This window comes from Tachypleus tridentatus, chromosome 3 (assembly GCF_004210375.1).
Source record: "Tachypleus tridentatus isolate NWPU-2018 chromosome 3, ASM421037v1, whole genome shotgun sequence".
Classification (NCBI taxonomy): Eukaryota; Metazoa; Arthropoda; class Merostomata; order Xiphosura; family Limulidae; genus Tachypleus; species Tachypleus tridentatus.
This window is the reverse complement of record NC_134827.1, coordinates 63,988,965-64,012,519: the sequence shown is the minus strand read 5'-3', so window position 1 is coordinate 64,012,519 and position 23,555 is coordinate 63,988,965. Positions and strand designations below refer to the sequence as shown.

Below are 23,555 nucleotides of genomic sequence, written 5' to 3'. Positions count from 1 at the left end.
TATCATGGAAAGTTCAAGTCATTAAACGTCTTCAGAATGATTATTGTTAAATAAAATTCAGTGGTCCAGTTTACATCTTGGACTAAACAATGAAAGATTAGAAAACCTCAAAAATATTATATAAATGCTGAATAAGTGTGACCACCTTTTGTCTGTATTCGTGTACATGTGAACGAGGACTATATGACAGATTTATTAAGTACGTATTGTTTTAGTGTTATGAATGATACTGATGATAAATATCCATTTATTAGACAAAGTTAAATAGGTTGAATAATTTTATATTAATAAACTGAGTTACTTAGCATTTGTATGTTGTTTACAAAAGTGAGAAATTATCTAGCATGGTGGATTATTGCAATCCTAACTTCACAGTTGGCAACAGAAGAGCCCTCTGTGTGTTAACCAAGTAGCTACATTTAACAAACGTGTCCGAGACCTTACCATGGAAAAAGTTATGTAAATAAATACGTATTTTTGTTAGCAATTTGATGTTCGCGCTGTTAGCTTTTAGATCAATATACAGAAACTAAGTCGCTCAAACAAGAGTCAATAAATATAAATATATTCTGCATGATATATTAACCTAGTGGCGCCATCTTTGGCAGTTATCACTACACGTTTAATTTTTTTTTACAAAGTTAAGCCGTAAAATTACAATAAAACTATAGGGGGCGCCTGGAAAATATTAACTATATTGTTAACATTTGAGACGAAATTGAATTATTAGGATAAAAAGTAAATAACAGAATAAAAATGGAGACTTGTCATATAAGAGACAAACTATCAAGTTCGTCTTTCAGTTCACTAACACGAATCGATAACATTGGTATACTGGATTTAAATTACGGAAGTTAATTACATTAAGTAATAAACTCGGGTCACCTGTCCATAAATCCATCTTCGTCCAACCGGTTGTTTGAAGGAGCCAGTGAATATCTTTCCTACATCACTCAGAACATATTCCTTTCTCCATTGTTCATCCTCCATATACACTGAATCCTCTGTATGGATATGTTAATTATGTATTGTAACAATCTTTAGTAAGTGATTTATATAACACTTACTTTCTTCAGTAATAAATTAACCAATGGATCAGATTGTTTCTCAAAGTTGTTCTAACCTACCTGTGATTTTTTAAGGTAAACCTTTTATTTTGTAGACGTGGACTAAAGACTAAGACGTGAGACCCTCAGTTAAGTACAAATCACAAGTTGATTAAGTGAGGGTGACAATTTTATAAATATAATGGTTTTAAAAAGGTATTTTAAATAAGACTATTGACAAAATACAACTGTTGTTCATCAAGCACTATGATGTAGGGTCACCCAGTCGATAGCTTCCACCTACGTTTTACCATACAACAGTGGTTTGTTTTGAGTTGTGTCTAAAGCTATACGATAGAGCTATCTGCATTAGTCGTCTCTAATTTTGCAGTGATAAACAAAGGAGGAAGGCAGCTAGCCATTACCAGACAACGCTAACTCTTATGGATACTCTTATCAGCTAGGTGGAAGCAATCATCACATCATAACGCCCCTATAATTGGAAGGGCGAGATTATTTAGGGGCACAAATCAATCTGTGGATGCGCAGATTACAAGTTATTCGTTATAACCACCAAGTTATGTTACATAGGTATAAAAACACGATGGTTAAACACACTAAGCTATCAGACTCATTACTTCAGGTACCATTTCACCCATCAAATGTTAAAACTGGATCCATCTTCCATTATAAGAGCCAGTCAGGGTCTAGTGACTGGAATGGAGAGCTACTGATCGAAAGATCTGATGCACGAGGTATGATACTATTTAAAATTTTCCGCGCGTTTTAATTGAAAAACAAAACTTGGAGGTCATTACCTTCAATCAAATCATTTTATTTAGAAACACAAACCTACCTGTACACCATGGATTAAACAGAACGTACACATTTTCTTTACATTCATGTGTGACTGGAGACAAGGTTGGTTGTCCTCTTGAAATCAGCTGGGATACAATTTTCATTTTCCAAACTCCAACTGCAACAGTAGCAGGAAGCTGTATTTGAAGAGTGATCACAGCGCCATCGTGGTGGTGTAGTCGAACGTCCCAATAGGCTTTATCCTTAGTAAACGAATCGCTGCCAGACACGGGCAAGATTACCAAAGTGCCTTTAATTATTAGTGGCTGTGGCCCTAAAACAGAATATACACAGTTATACAACAATATGTTATAATCTGACACAATATGGCAAAAGTATTTTATGGTTTCCCTACGAGTCTCGAAGTACGATCCTTTAATGGTTTACAAGTATCTGAAAGGATACGTTGAAATATTTGGACATCACAGAGATGACTAAGAATTACAACAATAACTAGTTATAGAACCAATTTTAATAAAATATCTCAGGGTGGAAAAACAATCATGAAGTATGAATTATATACAGAAACATACTGGGTTCTCTGTTGTTACAAAAAGCCATCCCTCATCAGGAGAATGTCACCTTCAGTAACTTACAAAACATTGTCACCAGTGGTATTATAGTTACACAATGGGCTATATGCATTCTCTAGCTTAAAGAATCGAACCACAGCTTTTAGCCTAACGTCTGTAAGGTTACAGGTAACTCATCGAATAATATGAGTATTTAAACAATTGTTTTATTCCAAACAGAGTTTCTTATTAAATCCGCATGGGTAATACTAACACTGACCATAAATCTTAGATTACAAAAACATTAACACAAAAGACACTTACATCGCTTAGGGTCGAACGACTTTGTAATTTAGTCAAAGTTGGAATATCGTCAGTTGGAAAATAAGTTTTAACTTCATATCTTATAGTTATACAAATGAAGAGGTTTTTACAACTTACCAAAACACATTTCCAGCTTCAGGCGGTCTTGCTGTGGATTGTAGTTTCTTTTAAATCGAATTGCTAAGTAAAAAGGCTGACCACGACGAAGAATCACGGCAGGTTTGACACCTTCCACAAGATCATACATGGAAGTGTTATGTTCGCGAGCGTTGTCCCTTGCGTACAGTTCCACATTATCCACTTCAATTGCGGATGGACCTCCTAAGATTCGAAAAGAAACAGTTCTAGTAATAAAACTAGTTGCTTGATAATCGTGTATTTAATGTCGTTGGTTTTTACTTACGTTGTTTGAACAAACCTGCGTGTCTTTATTAAGAAATCACAAACAATATTGTATATTTTGAGGAATATATTCAAGTTTTTGAAATTGAAAGTAAGGAAGTCATTTCAAAAAGTTTATTGTGATGGGAGGTCCAATACAAGTGACGTCACATACCACGCCCACCACTCGCTTGTGGTGTACACAGATAATTCGTGTAGAAGTGTTAAATATCCAATAAACATCTTACAGAAGACGTCATTAGGAACATCATTGAAAGCAATTGAGTAAATTTATATTCACCCACTTCCAAGTGACGAAAGTGGTTTAGGGTTATCGTAATTATGAAACTGTTTAGGTATTAAAAATAATTTTTGCATATATAAGTTATCTACATATTTCGACCGCTACTGTATTTATTTATACCAACTGTTTGGACATTTAATAAAGTAAATAACGAAAGTAAGGTTGAAACACTTTAGGTTTAGCTTCCGTTAAATAACAAAAAAAGATTTACTTTTGGTCCTAATTCAGTGTCTTAATGTTTAAAAATGTTTGTCTTGGAAGAAGTTACTTTGAAGTAATAAAACATTGACTTTGTAATACTATTAAAAACGGACACTTTGGATTTGCTTCTTTGCTTGGGTGTAACTTTTTAGAAGCACACTGGTCGTTTTAGTAAAACTATGTGGTTAAAGAAATGAACAAGCTACCCCATCACTAGAAAATTAAACGTTGTCCATGTCAAAGGTCAAGAAATACGTAACAAGGTAGAAATGTTCAGTCATAATAATTACAATTCACGAATAAATAGGTCTTTTACGGAGAAAGACTAGAAAACGGATAATGTAAGGTGTGGTCTTTAGTAATATTATCACGAGGGTGCTAATTAGAGCACCTCTGGTTATCACACTCACACCCCTAACAATGTTACTTTAGATACCATCCAAACACAAGATGTATAAATTAACTACGATTAGTTAGAGGATCATATTTATAACAATGAACCAGTATCGATCATTAGAGTTCAGGAATTTCAGTCACTAACTGTTTACATTTAATCGAACCTCTGTTCCAATATTGTTTATATAAGGTATTTAAATAGATCACATGTTACTTCATGTGCACAATCTATGACAACAGGAAAACGCTTACAACACAGTATTAAACAAAACTGAAACCTAGTCGCTCACTTTCAAGTCCTTCTAGTTCCATTCTTTCCCGTCGCTTCTTCTCGTACTCTTCTCGTAATTTCTCCAAGAGATCTCGTATATAGTCGTTGTACCGTTCTGAGCTGTACCTGGAAGTACTTCTTCCATTACTGGTAATCATACTACCAGGTATGGAACCCGGGTTAGCACGTGTTCTTCCTAAACTATACATTATTCCTTCTTGTTAAACTGAAAAAATTAAAACAAATTAAAGAACTTTTGTAACAAGAATCTCTTAAAATTATACATTTTAAAACAATAATTAAAACAATTATACATTTAGAATTCTTTTTAAAGAAGAGACAGTTCGAAAGTTACTACCAAGTAGCCATCATGAAACAGTGAATAACCAATAAACCTTTTATTATGAAAAGCAAGCAAGTTATTAAAGAAAGTCTAACTTTATTTATTTGATATGATGACATCAAGAAAGTTTGATTAGGACAAAACGTTATGACATAACACTACATTATTAGTTTTTGTACTAATAGTGTTTCTAATGGACATTGCTGACCTGTCCATCTGAACAGTGAAGTTACGAATCTTGCTTTCAGTCACAAACAGAAAGATAGGAAAAGAAAATAGAAGCGTTTCCCAGATGTCAGTTCTAGAAGCTAACAGTAAAGTGTAACCAACGTTCATAGGTTTAACATCATCTTGTGGATGATTCAGTTAAATTGCTGGGCTTTACGAGCGAGAATCCATAGTTTCTTTAAGGCCATGTCCAAGTTAAAAGATTGACCCCTAAATCCCACTATTCTGCTACGAGACACGAGTAACCAAACGTTGCTATTGGGATGATGACTGAATAGCCTACTAGTTCATTAGGTTCAACTTCACAAGTCACGGTGTATGATAAGAAATGTAGTTTTGTATTTAAGTATTAAAGAAAAACAAATGATACTGGAAGTGGTATTAATGTGATTACTGTAACAACTATTTGTTATGATAAACTGAAGGGACACATGTAATTATAGTTCATATCTTGTTAGGTTTATAATTTTCACCAATATTGAGGTTTCACAGGAACAGGAGTGAAGACAATGTAATTACAGACAAAAGGCCACTTGGGCAAATATGTAATTACAGACAAAAGGCCACTTGGGCAAATATGTAATTACAGACAAAAGACCACTTGGGCAAAATGTAATTACAGACAAGGGATCATTTGGTAAATGTAATTACAGACAAGGGATCATTTGGTAAATTAAAATTTAAAGGCTGTTCTTGTACACTCACAGATAAGAAACAAGTTTAAATTCAACTCCACTTATTTACCCTGAAATTATCTTACGAAGCGTCATTATTTCAGATAACAACTTAATCGATAAGCAAGTCACAATATTAGAGAAATAAACGCAAAACTCTAGCTTTATCATGTGCTTAAAATAAGTACTCTCGTTCTGTTATCTTCAGAATATATCGAAGTAAAACATGTTTACTCCATAGATTATCTGGATAATAAAGATTATCCACCTTTTATATCCTCATACAATAATCCTTATAGTTCTTGTATCACTCCTCTTAACCTTTTCAATAAATTTTCATTACCCTTACTATTACACTTTTTGACTTGTAATGAATGTATTGACCAATATATCCAGTGGTGTTAAAAATAACTACAAACCACTGACTCAATGGCTTGCCCATCACTATACCAATACAAAGTGATTACCATATAATAATTTTCGTGGGGTTTCAAATAAAGTAATAGACCAACTAAACTTAAAGAACTGACAGGATTACACTTTGTAATATTAATCCTACTTTCAAAATGCACATCAAAAGTTGACAGGGAAATTATGAACTACATCTGTGTGGGAGCCCAAATAGAAGAGATTTGTAAAATAATCTGTTGAAATAAGATAAAATAAACATCAATTGATAAAGAGAAAATTGCCCGGTTATAATATATTTTACTTAGATGTTGTAATCCAAGTATGGATGTGATGTACTTAGGTGTCCTAAGAAACTTTTAGCAAGGTGTCTCAACGATTAGTTTAGGAAAAGTACACGTTTATACGTGTAGAAAAACTTGTAATACACTTGACTGTAGGACGTTTAGGTGGGAAAAAGATAATAGTTGTTAATGGAACCTAATCAAACAATATTATTTACCCTAAATTTATCAATAGATTTCGGTTCCTTATTTATATTGTTAAAGTATTGTTAGTTCGGTCGGGTCGTAATTAAAACACCAGGTATTAGGATGACACTAACTTCTGGTGCATTTATAACAGTATTAAAGATGTTAAAAAATTACGTAATTTGATTGGTTGGGAAAATACTTAGTTATTCACAATCTTACAAAGGGTTTACTTCAGGATCCACATTATAATAACTGTGTGGTTGAAATCTTACTCATACATTTACAATAACTTACTAAAATGTTTGTATAACAAATATACGTCGTCTAACATGTTCACTGCGCATTAAAAAGTAGTTCGGTATTTATAAATAGTGAAATGTTAGATTTGTAATTCTTTAGATATTTGATGTGCGATTTTACAACATATCATCTGTAAGATATTTTATTATAACCCTAGTTGTAATGTTAAGAGTATAAATATGGAATAGTTAGATTTGTTTTTCTTTTTAAATAATTTCAACTTGGATTATCGTTACCAAGTATTGAAGATTCAGCCAATGATTGATCAAGTTGTTTACTAGCTTCTGAATGGATAAAAAGTTACCCAATGAGTAAAGTGATTATGATAAACATGTTAAGTTTGTATTTAATATCCTGTTAAAGATCTATAGGCGTGTGGAGCATGTTGTAGAGCCCTGCTTCAAATGTGGTCAGTATGTAGTTTGTTGAAAAGTAAAACTATCATTTGTCAGGTGCAGAAGTTTGATCTTCCTTGTCCCCCTCCCAAGAGACGCACAAGACAAAGGTCAGGTGCAGAAGTTTGATCTTCCTTGTCCCCCTCCCAAGAGACGCACAAGACAAAGGTCAGGTGCAGAAGTTTGCTCTTTCTTGTCCCCCTCCCAAGAGACGCACAAGACAAAGGTCAGGTACAGAAGTTTGATCTTCTTTGTCCCCCTCCCAAGAGACGCCCAAGACAAAGGTCAGGTGCAGAAGTTTGCTCTTCCTTGTCCCCCTCCCAAGAGACGCACAAGACAAAGGTCAGGTGCAGAAGTTTGCTCTTCCTTGTCCCCCTCCCAAGAGACGCACAAGACAAAGGTCAGGTGCAGAAGTTTGTTCTTCCTTGTCCCTCTCCCAAGAGACGCACAAGACAAAGGTCAGGTACAGAAGTTTGCTTTTTCTTGTCCCCCTCCCAAGAGACGCACAAGACAAAGGTCAGGTGCAGAAGTTTGATCTTCCTTGTCCCCCTCCCAAGAGACGCACAAGACAAAGATCAGGTGCAGAAGTTTGATCTTCCCTGTCCCCCTCCCAAGAGACGCACAAGACAAAGGTCAGGTGCAGAAGTTTGCTCTTTCTTGTCCCCCTCCCAAGAGACGCACAAGACAAAGGTCAGGTACAGAAGTTTGATCTTCTTTGTCCCTCTCCCAAGAGACGCACAAGACAAAGGCTGTTATTAAAATATTACAATACTGTCATTTGATCCTTCAACATTGAACACCTGTAAGTGGAGTATTACGTTTTCATTTGATATATTAGTTGAAATAAATACTGCGAGGCAGAAGAAACCTGTATTGTTTACTAACTATTGGTAAGAACGTTAGTTGTTTCTCTCTCGTACACCTAAGAGAGAGACGTTGAAATTTCCTGGTGGTAACAGGAAGTCCGAGAGACTATTACCATCAGGTTGTTGACGTTTAGAGGTTCTGTGTACGCAGCTGGTTGTTATCAGCTTCTGTATGTTTCACACGTAAACCTATCAGCTGTACGTGTTTTGGAATGTGTGGTTTTATGAAAAGCGTGTTTATTCACGCTGTGGTTTTGTACGATTGTTTGTTCGTTAAGTCATTCCACAGTTACGGAGCTAACTTTACCATACTTGGACCGAGTGGCGTCCTTACGTATACGGTTTAGCTCTCCAGCTGAGTGGGTCAATCGGTACACAAGCATGGCTTACACGTGCCCAGATAGGTATTTAAATATGGAGATAGATTTAGCTTTACACGGTTACTGAGCTTGAATATTGTAGCAGGATTTCAGTTTGGATCACTTATGAACCCTCACGATATAAATTTTGTAAATTTCATATTTTCACTTGTAAAATGTGTCAAAGTTTAACACAAGAGATCAGGCACAATATGATAGTGAGGTTTGTCAGGGTAATAAAGCCTGCTAACATTCACCCTGCATCAGTGATCAGTGATGACGAGAAACCTCAGCCCAAACGAGCCGTTTTTGGATACAAAATTCACCCTGCATGTTTTCATATGTAATATTCGACAGAGAAATAACTTTCTCCATTAATCATGTTTGGACCTATGAACCCCTTAGCGGAACGTGCTAATTTTACAACAAGACTGTTTAATGTGGTTATTTATGATCCTTCTTGTGTTTTTTCCTTCTTAATGTAGTAATGTCTTACGTATAACCGACACAGAGATATTAATTTGTTTACAAAATTATTCCGTTACGTTTATCTTCAGCTGTCACTCCAAGTACAAGTCAACAAAAGTATAGTTTAAGTTTTGGTTACTTGTGTCGTGTCCATGTTCAGACAGATTATCATTCTATCATGTTACACACACGTTACTTGTGTCGTGTCCATGTTCAGACAGATTATCATTCTATCATGTTACACACACGTTACTTGTGTCGTGTCCATGTTCAGACAGATTATCATTCTATCATGTTACACACACGTTACTTGTGTCGTGTCCATGTTCAGACAGATTATCATTCTATCATGTTACACACACGTTACTTGTGTCGTGTTCATGTTCAAACAGATTATCATTCTATCATGTTAAACATGCATTACTTGTGTTGTGTCCATGTTCAGAAAGATCATCATTCTATCATGTTACACACACATTCCTTTTTCACCGTTAAGAGTTTCAGATCAGATCAGAGTATGAACGTTAAGTCAGTCATGTGAGTTTACCTCTACTAGAATGTATAATTTGAATATCTTTTTGTACATAATTTCTCAGAGATTTATCATTAACATGAATTTTAATTACGATTTGTTTACGAATATTTTAGCTCTATCATTTCACATAGTTATTTTAAAACAAGTGTCCAAAGTTTTTACTAGTTATGGCCTCTTTCTAGACATGTAAGAGTTGCACAACTAACAAATAGACCAGAGCGTGGGTCAGCGCTTTGCGTGCCCATAATTTGAGTTTAACAGTTTGTTATTCGTGTTGTATTACTGGAGAGTCAGTGAGAGTAGAAACACTGAGAGCTACAAGTCCGTGAGTGTGTTAAGTTACACTATGAAGCTACACAGATAAATCTTTAAATATTCAGTAAATGATCAGAATAAGAAACATGCTTATTTTAAATGATTGGTAACTAAGCACGCCCTGGAGATTGAAATGGAAAACAAATATATATATTTACTAGTGAAAACAAAAAACACCTCTTCAGATTATTTTCCGGAGTTTACAACACTTGAAATGTTTACTTGTGTTGAGGTCGTTACCTCAGAACAAAATGTGTTAAGAATATACAAATGAAACACCGACTTGTGTTATCAGTAATAACACATGAATATCATTAGTATAATGACTTTTGAACTCTTCCAAATTTCGCTAAAACGACTTTGGTTCACGTGTATGGTTTAAACCGCTACAAATTGAGAAATTTATGGGGTTGTAAGAACCCCACACAAAATGGGGTTAATTAAGACTTCAAATTAAATTAAAACTGAATTTGTGAATCTGTTTAAAACATGACATCAACAAACAGACCCGTTGGGAACAAGTTAAAATTTGAGTTGTTTTGAGCTGGGGGCTACTCTTACCAAAATTCGATTAACACTTGCGTGTTTCTCGTTAGTGAAAGGGCGAATATGTTTGGTAAAACGGTTTGGAACCCGCGACAAAATAAACACCAGGTCTTGCAGGGACTATTTAAAATTTGATCGTACATATGAAAGTTGGAGGTCAGGCTTTTGGAATTTGATATACAGATTTATATTAAAATTAGAATGAACACAACAATGGTAGTTTACAGGATTAGTTAAAATGTAATTGGCAGCCCTTACTCATGGATAGAATTCAGAATGTACTGATTTGTTTAAAAGTTTTACAACATAACAGCTTGTTACAAAACATGCAATGTTAGGCCTAGTCGTCTTCCATTAATTTAAAATCAAGTGATATACTCATGGTATTTCACTGAAAGTCATTTCAAACATTGAAACACTAGTGTACACTCAAATCTTAATACGATGGTTTGTGTTGAAAAAACAGTAAGCTCGTCCAATATAAAGTATTACAAGTAGCTAGTTACAAGTATTGGTTTCTGATTCACGAAATAAATAAATGTATTTGCTATGAGAGAAACGTGTGACAGTTTGTACAGACTTTTTCATTAAACAATAAACGTTTCATATTTAAAAATGTCGTCAGCGACTTAAAGATGCGATTTTACATGTTCCAGTACTACAAATGTACCGTTTCTTCTGCAATCTATATGAATATTGCATTGGACGAGAACGCCTAAGTACCATACGTAATTAATCATACTTGGTTTTCCTACAATATGCAAGCAGAGAAAGGAACTTTGTTCTCGGTCTTGTCAGTGAAAACGTATAGTCTATGTTTACGTAAGATACTTTATAAAGTAGCATGCGTTCTCTGGTTACGCCTGGTCATTCTAACTAAGTTTTTAGTATTTGAACCCAGGGAAAACAAAACTTCACGTCACTACGGACATGCCATAAGAGTTCTAATTATTTTATCTTTTATCATCGATTTCAAGCCACGTTGAAATCTCTTTCCAAAACGTTCCCTCGAAGTTTCAAAGTGTTAGTTTAAACAGTGAAGACAGTCTAAATCAACTCGCTTCATAATAATCGTGATTTTTATGTTATTTTAAGAGGGAAATGTTTTCCCTTCACTGTTCTTCTGTATAGTGTTAATATATAAAACAGTTAAGAACATGGATCACAATGTTGTTACAGAATGGGTCAAGATAAAACAACAAAGTGTAGTATAGGATTTCTTGGTTATCACATGTTGGTTCTGTACTACTTCCTAACCACCGACTACATTTTAATATAGTGATATATAATTAATATATTTTAACTGCTTGTTTTGGAGCAAAGCCACAGACTATACACTGTGTTCACCAAGCTGTATCGAATAATGTATTTTAATGGCAGAAGCGTCTGGCCATACCTATGTCCTACTGGGAGATTGGCTTTAACTAATGATACTACAGTTGAATCAAATTGTATTCATGCAAGTTATTACAGTTATAAACAGTTATTTAAACTAGTATGTAATGAACCTTATCTTTATGTAGTTCTAAACTTATGATTGAAATACAATAAAAACTATTATTAGGCTTACAGTTTATTATCAGACATGTTAGATTTCTGTTTTTATTCCATTTAAGTTTGTCTTCTGCAAGTCCAGGTTTTGTAAAGTACTGAAGTAGTAAACACCTATATTTTGTCTCCAACTACAGCTTTGTAAGAAGAGTTTCGTACAATATTAAAATACGCTCTTAAAAAGTAAAACTGGGATATACCGACTGCTGGTATGCGTGTTATTAAAAGTTATAAATAAAATACCACCAGGTGTCTTTAAAATACAGTTAATATCAATGCGTGAAATACGTTAAATACCCTACAAGTCAAGTTTGGTTTTGTAAATAATAAAACACTTTTCACAACTAATATAAAGTGCTTTATCAACAACAACTTTGGGGAACATTTCCTTGTACAATTTTGTTTTCGAGCAAAACCAGCACATTTGGAGAAGCAGAGAGAACATGTTATGCCATTACTTTCTACTAGTTAGATGTTTCTTATAATTAATCTATAATGAAACCAAATGAGTGATAAACGTTTCGGTAGAACTTACGCTATAAACTCTTCAAATATATTTACAACGTACGTCAAGGTCAAGCACTGTAGAGTTCATACCAGAGAACGTAAACCAATAAAAATTACTAGAGTACGTGACTAAAGGTGGTGCGAACTGGACTACCAGTTCTCTCTTCCTACAGGGTTTTTGATTCTAGTATTAATAGAGAGGTTATATCAGAGTTAGACTTGAATTGCTTTTACTTGGTGGTTACGAAACAGTAACACTATATTTAGACTTTTAGTTGATGTCTCCATATCCGTGTTTAGTCACTAAGTAACTGCACATTTTGTTCCGAGAAATCTTTAAGTCTTGTAAACGAGTTCAGTGGTTAGGATTATGCAGTATATTTCGTTCTGCATTTCGAAACATGTCGTCCTACATAACAAGGATAAATATTATTACATAAATATTTTCCTAATAAATCATCACAAGATCCGATAGTGGCGCTGCTATCGTACTGGTACAGTCTGCCTTGCCTCCCATAAATAACTACGTTCCTTTATAACTTTTCTGGGTATTTTGAGGAACAAAATTACGGGAGGGGCAGAAGCGGTCAGTCAACAACCCCCTGGTGTCACCTCTTGAAAACTTTAAGTGTGGGGTTTTACGTTCATTCATATAACACATTGACAACAGTTTTGAGGTAAAAGGACGTGAACCATGGATCCTATAAGGATGGTTTAAAAATACTCTTGTGCCGTGAACAGATAGTTAGTGCACTTCACTGATGTTATGCGGGTCCCAAGTTCGAATCTTATCACCGAACTTGCTAGTCCTTAAGTTACATTCGTGGGGGTATTATAATACAATGGTCAATTCTGGGTGGGAGCTGCCGACTAGCTTTATTGTATTTAATCTGTGAATTCTAAGTTAGTCTACAGTAGATAGTCCTCGAGTACTTTTGTTTATAATAACAAAACGAGCAACTTTAGTGAACTTCAAATAAAATTTATGTATATATTTGGTCACAATTAAGATTAAAACAAACGTTTTTACAATTAAGTGTAGATCAGAGTTACTAACATTATGTATAGATAAAGTATTGAATATCATTAATTGTAAGGTTTTAAATCAACTACCAATTTTCTCACTGCACGTGCCGAGTATAAATTATTAGGCCTTTCATACTAGAATTATTGTATCCTTATTTTAGTACCTCCTGGTGGTAGTGATCCATTTAAGAACACCATTATGCTAGTTTGCATAATATCACATTACGTAAGCTTGTTTATATAAATGTTGTAACTCGTAAACGTGCTAGTATACTTCCTTGTAAACATTTATAGATTTAAATTAACTAAAGAATTACCATAAAACAGAGTCATACTCGAAACTAGTGTTTGAGTCTATCATAGAATCAATGTAACTGTGCTATATACTGAACTGTAAGCTATATTACAAGATCCAGGGCTTTTCTACAAACTAATTATGACAGTTGGCACAGTTCAACCAACAGACAAGTCAATGTCCTACTTTATTCTACATACCAGTAAGAAAATCATTTCTAACAAGTATCTCATTGCTATAAGCTGTACTCAAGATACAATGAATTATATTACCGTTTAACTTGAAATATGTATTAAGTTAAAACTGAATGACAGTCTGTAAAACAACTAAAACTGGTTAACTGGAACACCAGGGAGAGAAGTTTGGAAATCATTTAGTTTCATTGTAATAGTTTATGTAACTAAAAACACTCACTTATAAATCACCGATAGGAAATAGTTGAAACTTTGTATTACACATTTCTTACTCTCTAAATGGATTCAGTAAAGTTCCATACAGTTAAGGTGGTAGATACCAAGGTTAAAAACAAGGTTGGTTTAAAAACTTCGAGACATTCAAGTACGTCATCACCTCTTCTTCTCTTGTCAAATTACTTCACTGAGAATACAGTAATACATATTTCTAAGCACGTTACCAATTGAATTATCATTTGCAATGTTTATTTATAATTTATTTTTTAAATGAAAGTATATTACTTATATTTAATTATTGGGAACTATGCTCGAGGTCCAAAAGTAAAATTTAAAGCACCTACGAAGAGGCGGGGAAGGTTTGTCTGTGTAAACCTGGAAAGTGTAGAATATAAAGTACCGTGTGCTTTATAGTTCTTATCTGTAAGGAATGCACTTTATTGTTAGGTTACTACGTACTGTAAGAAATACACTAATTACACAGAGATTGTAAATACGTAACATTCAACCGTATTTATTCATTATGCCATATTGGCATCACTGCTCCTAAGTGATACAGAAATCGTCTGTTGGGTTAAGACACTAAAATCTGGGCTCGGTACCTATAGTTAGTAGAGCACAGACAGCCCAGTGTGCATTTTGTGCTTCACAAAATATAATAAACGAGGTTAGATAGTTGTTTAGGTGCTGAGAGAGAAAGGTTTATAGTTCACAACCAAAGTACTGTTGTATCTAAGGAAACATCTTTCAAAATAAACAACGAGTTGTTTAATAAATTCCAACTTGTCTTATCGTTAGAAAATAAACACAAATAGTGAAGAGTTAATGAAGACAGAAGGTAATTAATACTAGTTTTACTTTGAATACTTAAGTAGAACTAGATTAAGTTAACGTGCGAACACCCCATCCAGTTAAAACATATTTTTGTGTTCCATCAATTTCAGGCGTGGGGACGGGTAAACCTAATCGAATTTTATTACTTAATATCTACCAGCCTAACCTTAAATTAGCCTTCTTTTAGGTAGGTTAGAGTAAGTTTATTTATGAGACCTTGGACATGGTTCAAACATTTCAAACGAAAAAGAGATTGACGTCCTGTGTTCGTAACTATAATTTGATCTAAAATCAGTCAACAGATGGAGTTACACCTGAAAGTTTATATTTAAATAAAAATGAATTTTAGAGCCTTTTTAAGAACTACTTTTTACCGCGGCTGAAAAACAGAAAATCAAGTGAAATGTACGATCGAATGAAATACTGTATTAATTGTTCATAATTGAAGACAATGCGGTAAGACAGTTGATAATATAGTAAGTAACCCATTAAGATTCAGCCATTTCAGTGAGCGATTGATAGCTAGTTGATAATTTAGCAACCCATTGACATTGAGCCATCTCAACAAGAGTTTGATGAAATCAAAATTTAGACATTTGCAAGTGTTCTTAACAAAAAGGCGAAATAGTGAAATAGTTAAAACAAAAATTTTTACTTATTTGTCTTGTACCGTGTAACATAAATATAAATCGCTACATCAGCTAACCAAATACTATTCAGAGGTTTCTTATAATGTTGGTCATAAGCAGAATGGATCAAAAGAAGGTAACTTACATCTGTTACGGATTAAACTTAGCCTAACCATTAAAATTATACCACATAAAACGAGAAGTTAACTTAAACGATCCGATAAAGAAGTGTAGGATAAAGCATTATACTAATAACTAAATCCACTACCTGGTTACCTAAATTTGTCAACTTTGAACACCTTTAACCTTATAAAATGACCTCTATATAACACATGTACCTTGTTCACTGCGTGTATTTTGCGGTTTTTTCTTTCTTTTGAAAGCACACAGACTTTCAAGACCACTATCAGTGTTAGAATACAATATAAATAATGTGGAAGTAAAGACACGGTCTGAGGTCAGTCTTCTAAAGAACGACATCTTAAGTTGGTTGAAATATACCGTTATGTTCTATGTAGGTGGCGACAAACCTGTCTGTGCTGTTAAGTTTTGGTGTCAACCTTACCAACAAGGTCTTCTATTTAGTTGAACCCCAGGGCGGATTTGACGATAACTACTGTATCTAGTCCCCGTTATGTTACACCAACACGGTGTGCGTACACGTACATAAGTATAAAAAAAGAAACCACCACCTTAGGGCTGAATATATCACGGGCCAGAAACCTCGAACTTCTGGCAATGTCAAAACGTGTCTAGTGTTAAATATGACGTATTAATGTTCACATAACTAAAGAGAAGACCAGTCATGATGTACTACTGTTAATTAAATAACAAGTTTACATAATGTACCTGAAGTTGACAGACCAAATATCCGTGTTCTAATTTGTATTGGTTTTACGTATGTTTAAATCAACATGACTAGAAGTAGGCTTGTTATTGATGTACGACAAGCACAGTCATGCATTTCGATTTCTGGTTATGCATATCTGGCATAACCGAAGGAAACATCCAAGGGGGTGAAGTCTTAACTGCTTATAAGAAATATAATGTATACCTACGTATGTAGAAAGATTCTAAAACAACAAAATAGGCTAAACAATAGGATACAAGTCATTCATTATAATATACTATAGAAAACTAATGTTACAGTGTAGAAATACAGCTTTGCCAAGTCTGTCTCCGCAAAGATAGAAATGATTAAAGAAAATCGTGAAGCGAGGCTCTAACAAGTTCTCTATATCAATATCTGGTGATATTTGTTTATTATGATATTAAGTTTATAATTTAACATGAATAACGTTGCCCATAACGAAACTTTACTTTTAGCTCGAACCTTTATCTCTTCCACTCCGTGTTATGAAACATGGCCCAATTTGAAGTAAATATTCAACTAATCCAACAGTTTTTACTTGAAATATGTAATAATATTTAATATAATTAAATGTGCCTCGAAATATTTATGTGAAAGACTTTTAGAAAAATACAGTTATTCTAATTTAAACAAATTACTAAATATATCAATGTGGAAAGACAGCGTTAAAGTTTAAAATCAGAAAGTGTGTTATTCTTTACACACGTGGGATAAATAACATTGATAGCTCCACACGAATAAAAAACAACAGAACATAAACTTACCTGTACCTTCAATACACAAATACACAAATTGGTGTGGTAAACTTATACACGTGATACAGGTTATTCTACAACCCTCTACTTTACCATATTCAGTCACAGCACGGAAAATATCCCGCCTGTCTTTCTTATACCATATTAAAGAAAGTTACCTCAACTTGATCGTTTGGTGCTTCGAAAACCAGTCTTACGACAACTGACGGAGCAACCTCGCTGTTCAGCTTTGTATGAGTCGTAACCTCGTCACATGACGGCTCGGTTTACTTTTCGTCACGTATCGTACTGGAGAAATTACATGTGACGTATGTGCTCTTAATAATTAGACACTCGGACGTTTCATGTGAATCGCTCTTGAAGGGAGGTGATACAGAAATACACATTGTGAACACAAAATGAAAAATCATTTTTTCTTTGTTCGTGCGCTATAGCACCCGTTTAGACATTACACACGGATAGTTGTGTTTGTTTTATATCCAGCAATACCTCCGAATATTACCGAGTTTGAACTTTAATTAAACTGAACAACTAACTAACATTTTCAAAAGATTATTTATTCGTAAAATCTTAGAAAGTCTGTTTGAAGTTAAGCACAAAGCAATACATTGGGCTATCTGCGATGTGCCCAACTCGGGTATATAAATACAGTGACGTTTTCAAACATGCCAAAATTTTTGTAAGGCAATACTATCAGTTTTATTGGTTGATTAATGATGTACTATTAGTTTTATTGGTCTATTAAAAATGTACTATTAGTTTTCTTGGTCGATTAATAATGTACTATCAGTTTTATTGGTTGATTAATGATGTACTATCAGTTTCATTGGTCGATTAATAATGTACTATCAGTTTTATTGGTTGATTAATAATGTAATCAGTTTTATTGGTTGATTAATGATGTACTATCAGTTTCATTGGTCGATTAATAATGTACTATCAGTTTTATTGGTTGATTAATGCTGTACTATCAGTTTTATTGGTTGATTAATGATGTACTATTAGTTTTATTGGTTGATTAATGATGTATTATCAGTTTTATTGGTTGATTAATGATGTACTATCAGTTTCATTGGTCGATTAATAATGTACTATTAGTTTTATTGGTTGATTAATAATGTACTATCAGTTTTATTGGTTGATTAATAATGTACTATCAGTCTTGTTGAACGGTTGATAATTTACTATTTATGTAAGAGATTTAAGCTCATGAAATCTTCAGGTTTTGTACATGCCTGTTCTAAACATAGCGTGACCAATAAACAATATCTTATTGTATTTGTATGTTTTGTTGAAAGGATAGCTTGTTATTAGACTATTACAAAGTGTATACATATGTAAAACTACACTACAGAATACATGTGTAAAACTACACTACAGAATACATTGACTGCTATATAATGAAAGATTAGGACGTCAGGAACTCCCTTATAACAATACTAATAATAACCGTTTGTTTAGCTGATAAATTATAACCAATAAAGCGAGGACACCAATAATATTTTCACCCAGATAAATATATACAATTAGCAACAGTATTATATTAACCATCCAACGACACTGTTAAAACTGACAGCCAATTATAAATCATTCAGTAACACTACCGTACATTACCAGTCATCCAAGAATACTGATAGTTAGGTATGAATCACCCAACAATACTGATAGTACATTATCAACCATCCAACAGCATATTGTTTATAGTGTTATGTCACTCCCAGTATATTACGGACAATTGAGGATCACCACACGTGTTATCAGTGTAAACACATGTCATTTAGGTTAAATTATTGTTAGTTTGTTTTGTTGCACAATGACTATCTGGGATAATCATACTTCAAGTTGTAAACTTTCCTTCTTAGCATTAAATTTTAAACAAACAAGAAGTATATTTTCCAGAACTAAAAACTTTGTTTATTTAATACTGTATTTGTTTGTTCATATGAATCTACAATCTACGTATTTTAAAACTGTGTATGCCGTACAATACGCCGAGAAGGAACGAAACTGGAAGATAAATATCTTTAATTCTGAAAATTTTTTACTAAAATACTTCACTTGTGCTGAATACGGCGCTTATGTTCCACCTAACTTGTGCTGAATACGGTGCTAATGCCCCACCTAACTTGTACTGAATACGGTGCTACTACAGTTCTTGAAACGATATTAATTTCTACATTACAGTTACGATAAACTTGATTGTTTTATTTAAATAACAATAATATAAACTTTATGGACACTCAAACACTGTTAATATAAAACATTCATACCGCTGATTTCTATGCATCGTATTCGTATATGTACCCTAATTTAATTTATAATATACGTAGTCTAGAAAGGGATTGTTCCATGTTACTACCTAAGTAAAATTTGGAAACTACGTAATTATGATGTAGTACAATTTGACTTTGTGGTTTAAGTACACGATTATACATACATTAAATTAACTTACAAGCACGTTGTCCTGAAAAGGACTATTTTTGTGTTAACCTAAATCATTTGGACCTTAAATATTTTTTATTCCAAACGGAAAATACGCAGTAAGACAGTGCTTAGCGTAGAGTAGCTTACACGGCACTCTTTGTATTGTTATATCCGATTTTAGTGTCTAGTTGTTAAATTATACAGAATCTCATGTTTCTATAAACGCACAACATGACACAGATGAAAATTAAAATATTTAAATAAAGTTTTCAGGATTTATATTACATAATCTAAGGATAAATAAATACAAAACTTAATATTTGTTATGTTTTCGACCATAATCCGATAGGATATCACAAGTTCTATGTTGTTTGTTTTATTTTTGTATCTCATTTTGATTTACAAATATAAGGTACGAGTACTAGACAAACCTATCTGAATGTTCAGCTTTTCTCAGATGGCTTTATTATGTAACATACACGAGTGAAAAGTCCATGGTTAATTTCAGGGAACAGTGACTACCAGATAATGTAACAGTACAAATGTACAGTATAAATTAGTTAACAATCATCATATACCCTGGAAAATTGAAACATCAACGACCTCTGTCGGTGCAGTGTGACCAGTATGATGAGAGAGAATTTTATGGCAGAATATAGAAAACTCGGAACCACCAGCTATCCTGGGAAACCTGCTTAACGTAGCATGCTACAAGTTGAAATTGAGCTGTTGTTCATGTCTCAATTAACACAATCCTGTCCATGTCATGGAAGTAAACATTATCGTTGTAGTGTTAAAACCTAGATAGTATATTTAACTGGAAGTATCATATTGTATAAACAAACAGTTTCTATATTTGTTTGTACAACCAACACGACCCACAGTAACATCAAGAGTTGCTTTACCTAAACAACACTTAAACAAATTGGAACAATGCCTACCAGAGCTAAAAATATGTTCAGGACACGTGCTTTTACAGCTTCAAAGGTTAATGTCTCCACGACTAACACAGACAGAAACAGGTAATTACTGGAATCCAAGAAAGTCTCGGTTAAAGTAGAAAAAACAAAACATTGTAACGATAAGTTGGACAATTATTTCCAGCTCCCATAGTTGGTGGTTTGATACAGAGAATTATTATAAAAACTGCTGGTATTTAAAACTGTGGAACACACAAAACAAATGCCACTGGTTCTTCAAGTGTTGGTGAATTCGCTTTAACACTTTGTTTTGTACGACAGGATACGTTCTCTTCAATGTAAAAATTTATATACTAATCTTTCATTAGTGATGGACGAACTAAAGGTAAGTTGCTTTTGTTTTATGTTAGAGTAAGGTTAGAGATGTCAGTAGACATGTGAAATTAAACAAAGATATCGAAACTTGAACAGAAAACACCAACATAAAAGAAAGTGTGAAAAACAGTGGATAACTCTTTTTTGGCATTTAGTGTTGGTCAGTTTATTGTTGTTTACGTAGTTATGGCACCTTCAGTTTATTGTTGTTTACGTAGTTATGACACCTTGTGTTTATTGTTGTTTACGTAGTTATGACACCTTGTGTTTATTGTTGTTTACGTAGTTATGGCACCTTCAGTTTATTGTTGTTTACGTAGTTATGACACCTTCAGTTTATTGTTGTTTACGTAGTTATGGCACCTTGTGTTTATTGTTGTTTACGTAGTTATGACACCTTGTGTTTATTGTTGTTTACGTAGTTATGGCATCTTCAGTTTATTGTTGTTTACGTAGTTATGACACCTTCAGTTTATTGTTGTTTACGTAGTTATGGCACCTTGTGTTTATTGTTGTTTACGTAGTTATGACACCTTGTGTTTATTGTTGTTTACGTAGTTATAGAACCTTGTGTTTCTTGTTGTTTACGTAGTTATGGCACCTTGTGTTTATTATTGTTTACGTAGTTATGGCACCTTGTGTTTATTATTGTTTACGTAGTTATGGCACCTTGTGTTTATTGTTGTTTACGTAGTTATGACACCTTGTGTTTATTGTTGTTTACGTAGTTATGGCACCTTCACTTTATTATTGTTTACGTAGTTATGGCACCTTGTGTTTATTGTTGTTTACGTAGTTATGGCACCTTGTGTTTATTGTTGTTTACGTAGTTATGGAACCTTGTGTTTCTTGTTGTTTACGTAGTTATGGCACCTTGTGTTTATTATTGTTTACGTAGTTATGGCACCTTGTGTTTATTGTTGTTTACGTAGTTATGACACCTTCAGTTTATTGTTGTTTACGTAGTTATGACACCTTGTGTTTATTATTGTTTACGTAGTTATGGCACCCTTCAGTTTATTGTTGTTTACGTAGTTATGACACCTTCAGTTTATTGTTGTTTACGTAGTTATAGCACCTTCAGTTTATTGTTGTTTACGTAGTTATGGCACCTTCAGTTTATTGTTGTTTACGTAGTTATGACACCTTCAGTTTATTATTGTTTACGTAGTTATGGCACCTTGTGTTTATTATTGTTTACGTAGTTATGGCACCTTGTGTTTGTTGTTGTTTACGTAGTTATGGCACCTCGTGTTTATTGTTGTTTACGTAGTTATGGCACCTTCAGTTTATTGTTGTTTACGTAGTTATGACACCTTCAGTTTATTGTTGTTTACGTAGTTATGACACCTTGTGTTTATTATTGTTTACGTAGTTATGACACCTTGTGTTTATTATTGTTCACGTAGTTATGGCACCTTGTGTTTATTGTTGTTTACGTAGTTATGACACCTTGTGTTTATTATTGTTTACGTAGTTATGACACCTTGTGTTTATTATTGTTCACGTAGTTATGGCACCTTGTGTTTATTGTTGTTTACGTAGTTATGACACCTTCAGTTTATTGTTGTTTACGTAGTTATGACACCTTGTGTTTATTATTGTTTACGTAGTTATGGCACCTTGTGTTTATTGTTGTTTACGTAGTAATGGCACCTTGTGTTTCTTGTTGTTTACGTAGTTATGGCACCTTGTGTTTATTGTTGTTTACGTAGTTATGACACCTTGTGTTTATTGTTGTTTACGTAGTTATGACACCTTCAATAGAAAATGCAAACCTGCAGATTTACAGTTGAGAGAAACGTAGTTCGGAAAAGATAAATCATCAAACTGTCTCATTACGTGTACGTGACAGACAACTATATTTTATTAGTCTTATTACAAAGCTGTCTGCACTGTCTGCCGTGAGCAGACAAACCATGAATCCCACCACTATGAGTCTGAAGGCTGACTGCTAAGCCACGAGGAAGGGTATCAGTTATGTGGTTTATGAGTTCAAATTAAACAGAGATAAGTTTGCACATCTTAGCTCTTAAGTAATTGGTTCGCCGATGGCTCAGCGGTAAAGTTTGTGAGCTTGTAACACCATAATACGGAGTTTGATCCCTACGTTTAACAAAATCTAAATTAAGAATGCCGTCTTATTTTTTATTACTATTATTAAGGTTAAGAAACAAAATCATCAACATTACCAATCAATATCTGAGACACGTGCTCTGTGTGTGTGTGTGTAGACGAGGCTTAATGATCGATTCGTTAACCCTAAAGTTATCGACCTTATAACGTTTTTGGATATTTTATAAACTAGTTCTGCAACAAATCTCTCGTGCGTCCATGAGTTTGTTGGATACAGGGTCATTATTAACATGTAATGAAATACCGTCAGTATTGTATTCCCTCCTTTTAATTACTGCTGGAGCCCCTTATGTGTTTAACATACAAAATAAGTAATTTCACCCAGTTGATTAGGTCAGCTCTTCACAGTAAGTGTTACACCAGACAAACAGATCAAGTTACTCAAATATAATGTGTGGACCAGTCCGGTACACAAGTCGGTTATTTGAGAATAAAACAGTCTTAAGTTCAAAATCCTTCAAATATCTTGAACATGTGAAGGTTAGAAACTAGATTGAATGTTGAAAACTATTAATTAATGTGGTAGGTATCTTGTACGAAGCTTTATATGTGACACAGAAACAGCCCTCTTGTGGTAACAAATGTTTCACTGTTGAAAACTCTCTTGTAGAATATAAGC

General features: G+C 33.8%; 1 protein-coding gene across 4 annotated transcripts in view; it reads right to left on the bottom strand.

Annotated features, from left to right (window-relative positions):
• The window catches only part of LOC143246987 (hemocyte protein-glutamine gamma-glutamyltransferase-like), a 53,248-nt gene that overhangs the window by 14,382 nt on the left and 15,311 nt on the right, over nt 1–23,555 (bottom strand). Inside the window, exons 1-5 of one of the 4 annotated variants that reach the window (XM_076494268.1) lie at nt 17,240–17,394; nt 4,313–4,519; nt 2,858–3,061; nt 1,903–2,178; nt 886–1,004 (exon numbers count right to left, since the gene is read on the bottom strand). In XM_076494268.1, the coding sequence (XP_076350383.1) occupies nt 886–1,004; nt 1,903–2,178; nt 2,858–3,061; nt 4,313–4,502 (789 nt within the window). In that variant the 5' untranslated portion in view covers nt 4,503–4,519; nt 17,240–17,394. Of the gene's footprint in view, nt 1–885; nt 1,005–1,902; nt 2,179–2,857; nt 3,062–4,312; nt 4,520–12,289; nt 12,312–17,090; nt 17,395–23,555 lie in introns of those variants that run through there. The other 3 variants (XM_076494269.1, XM_076494271.1, XM_076494267.1) reach the window with 3 other exon arrangements.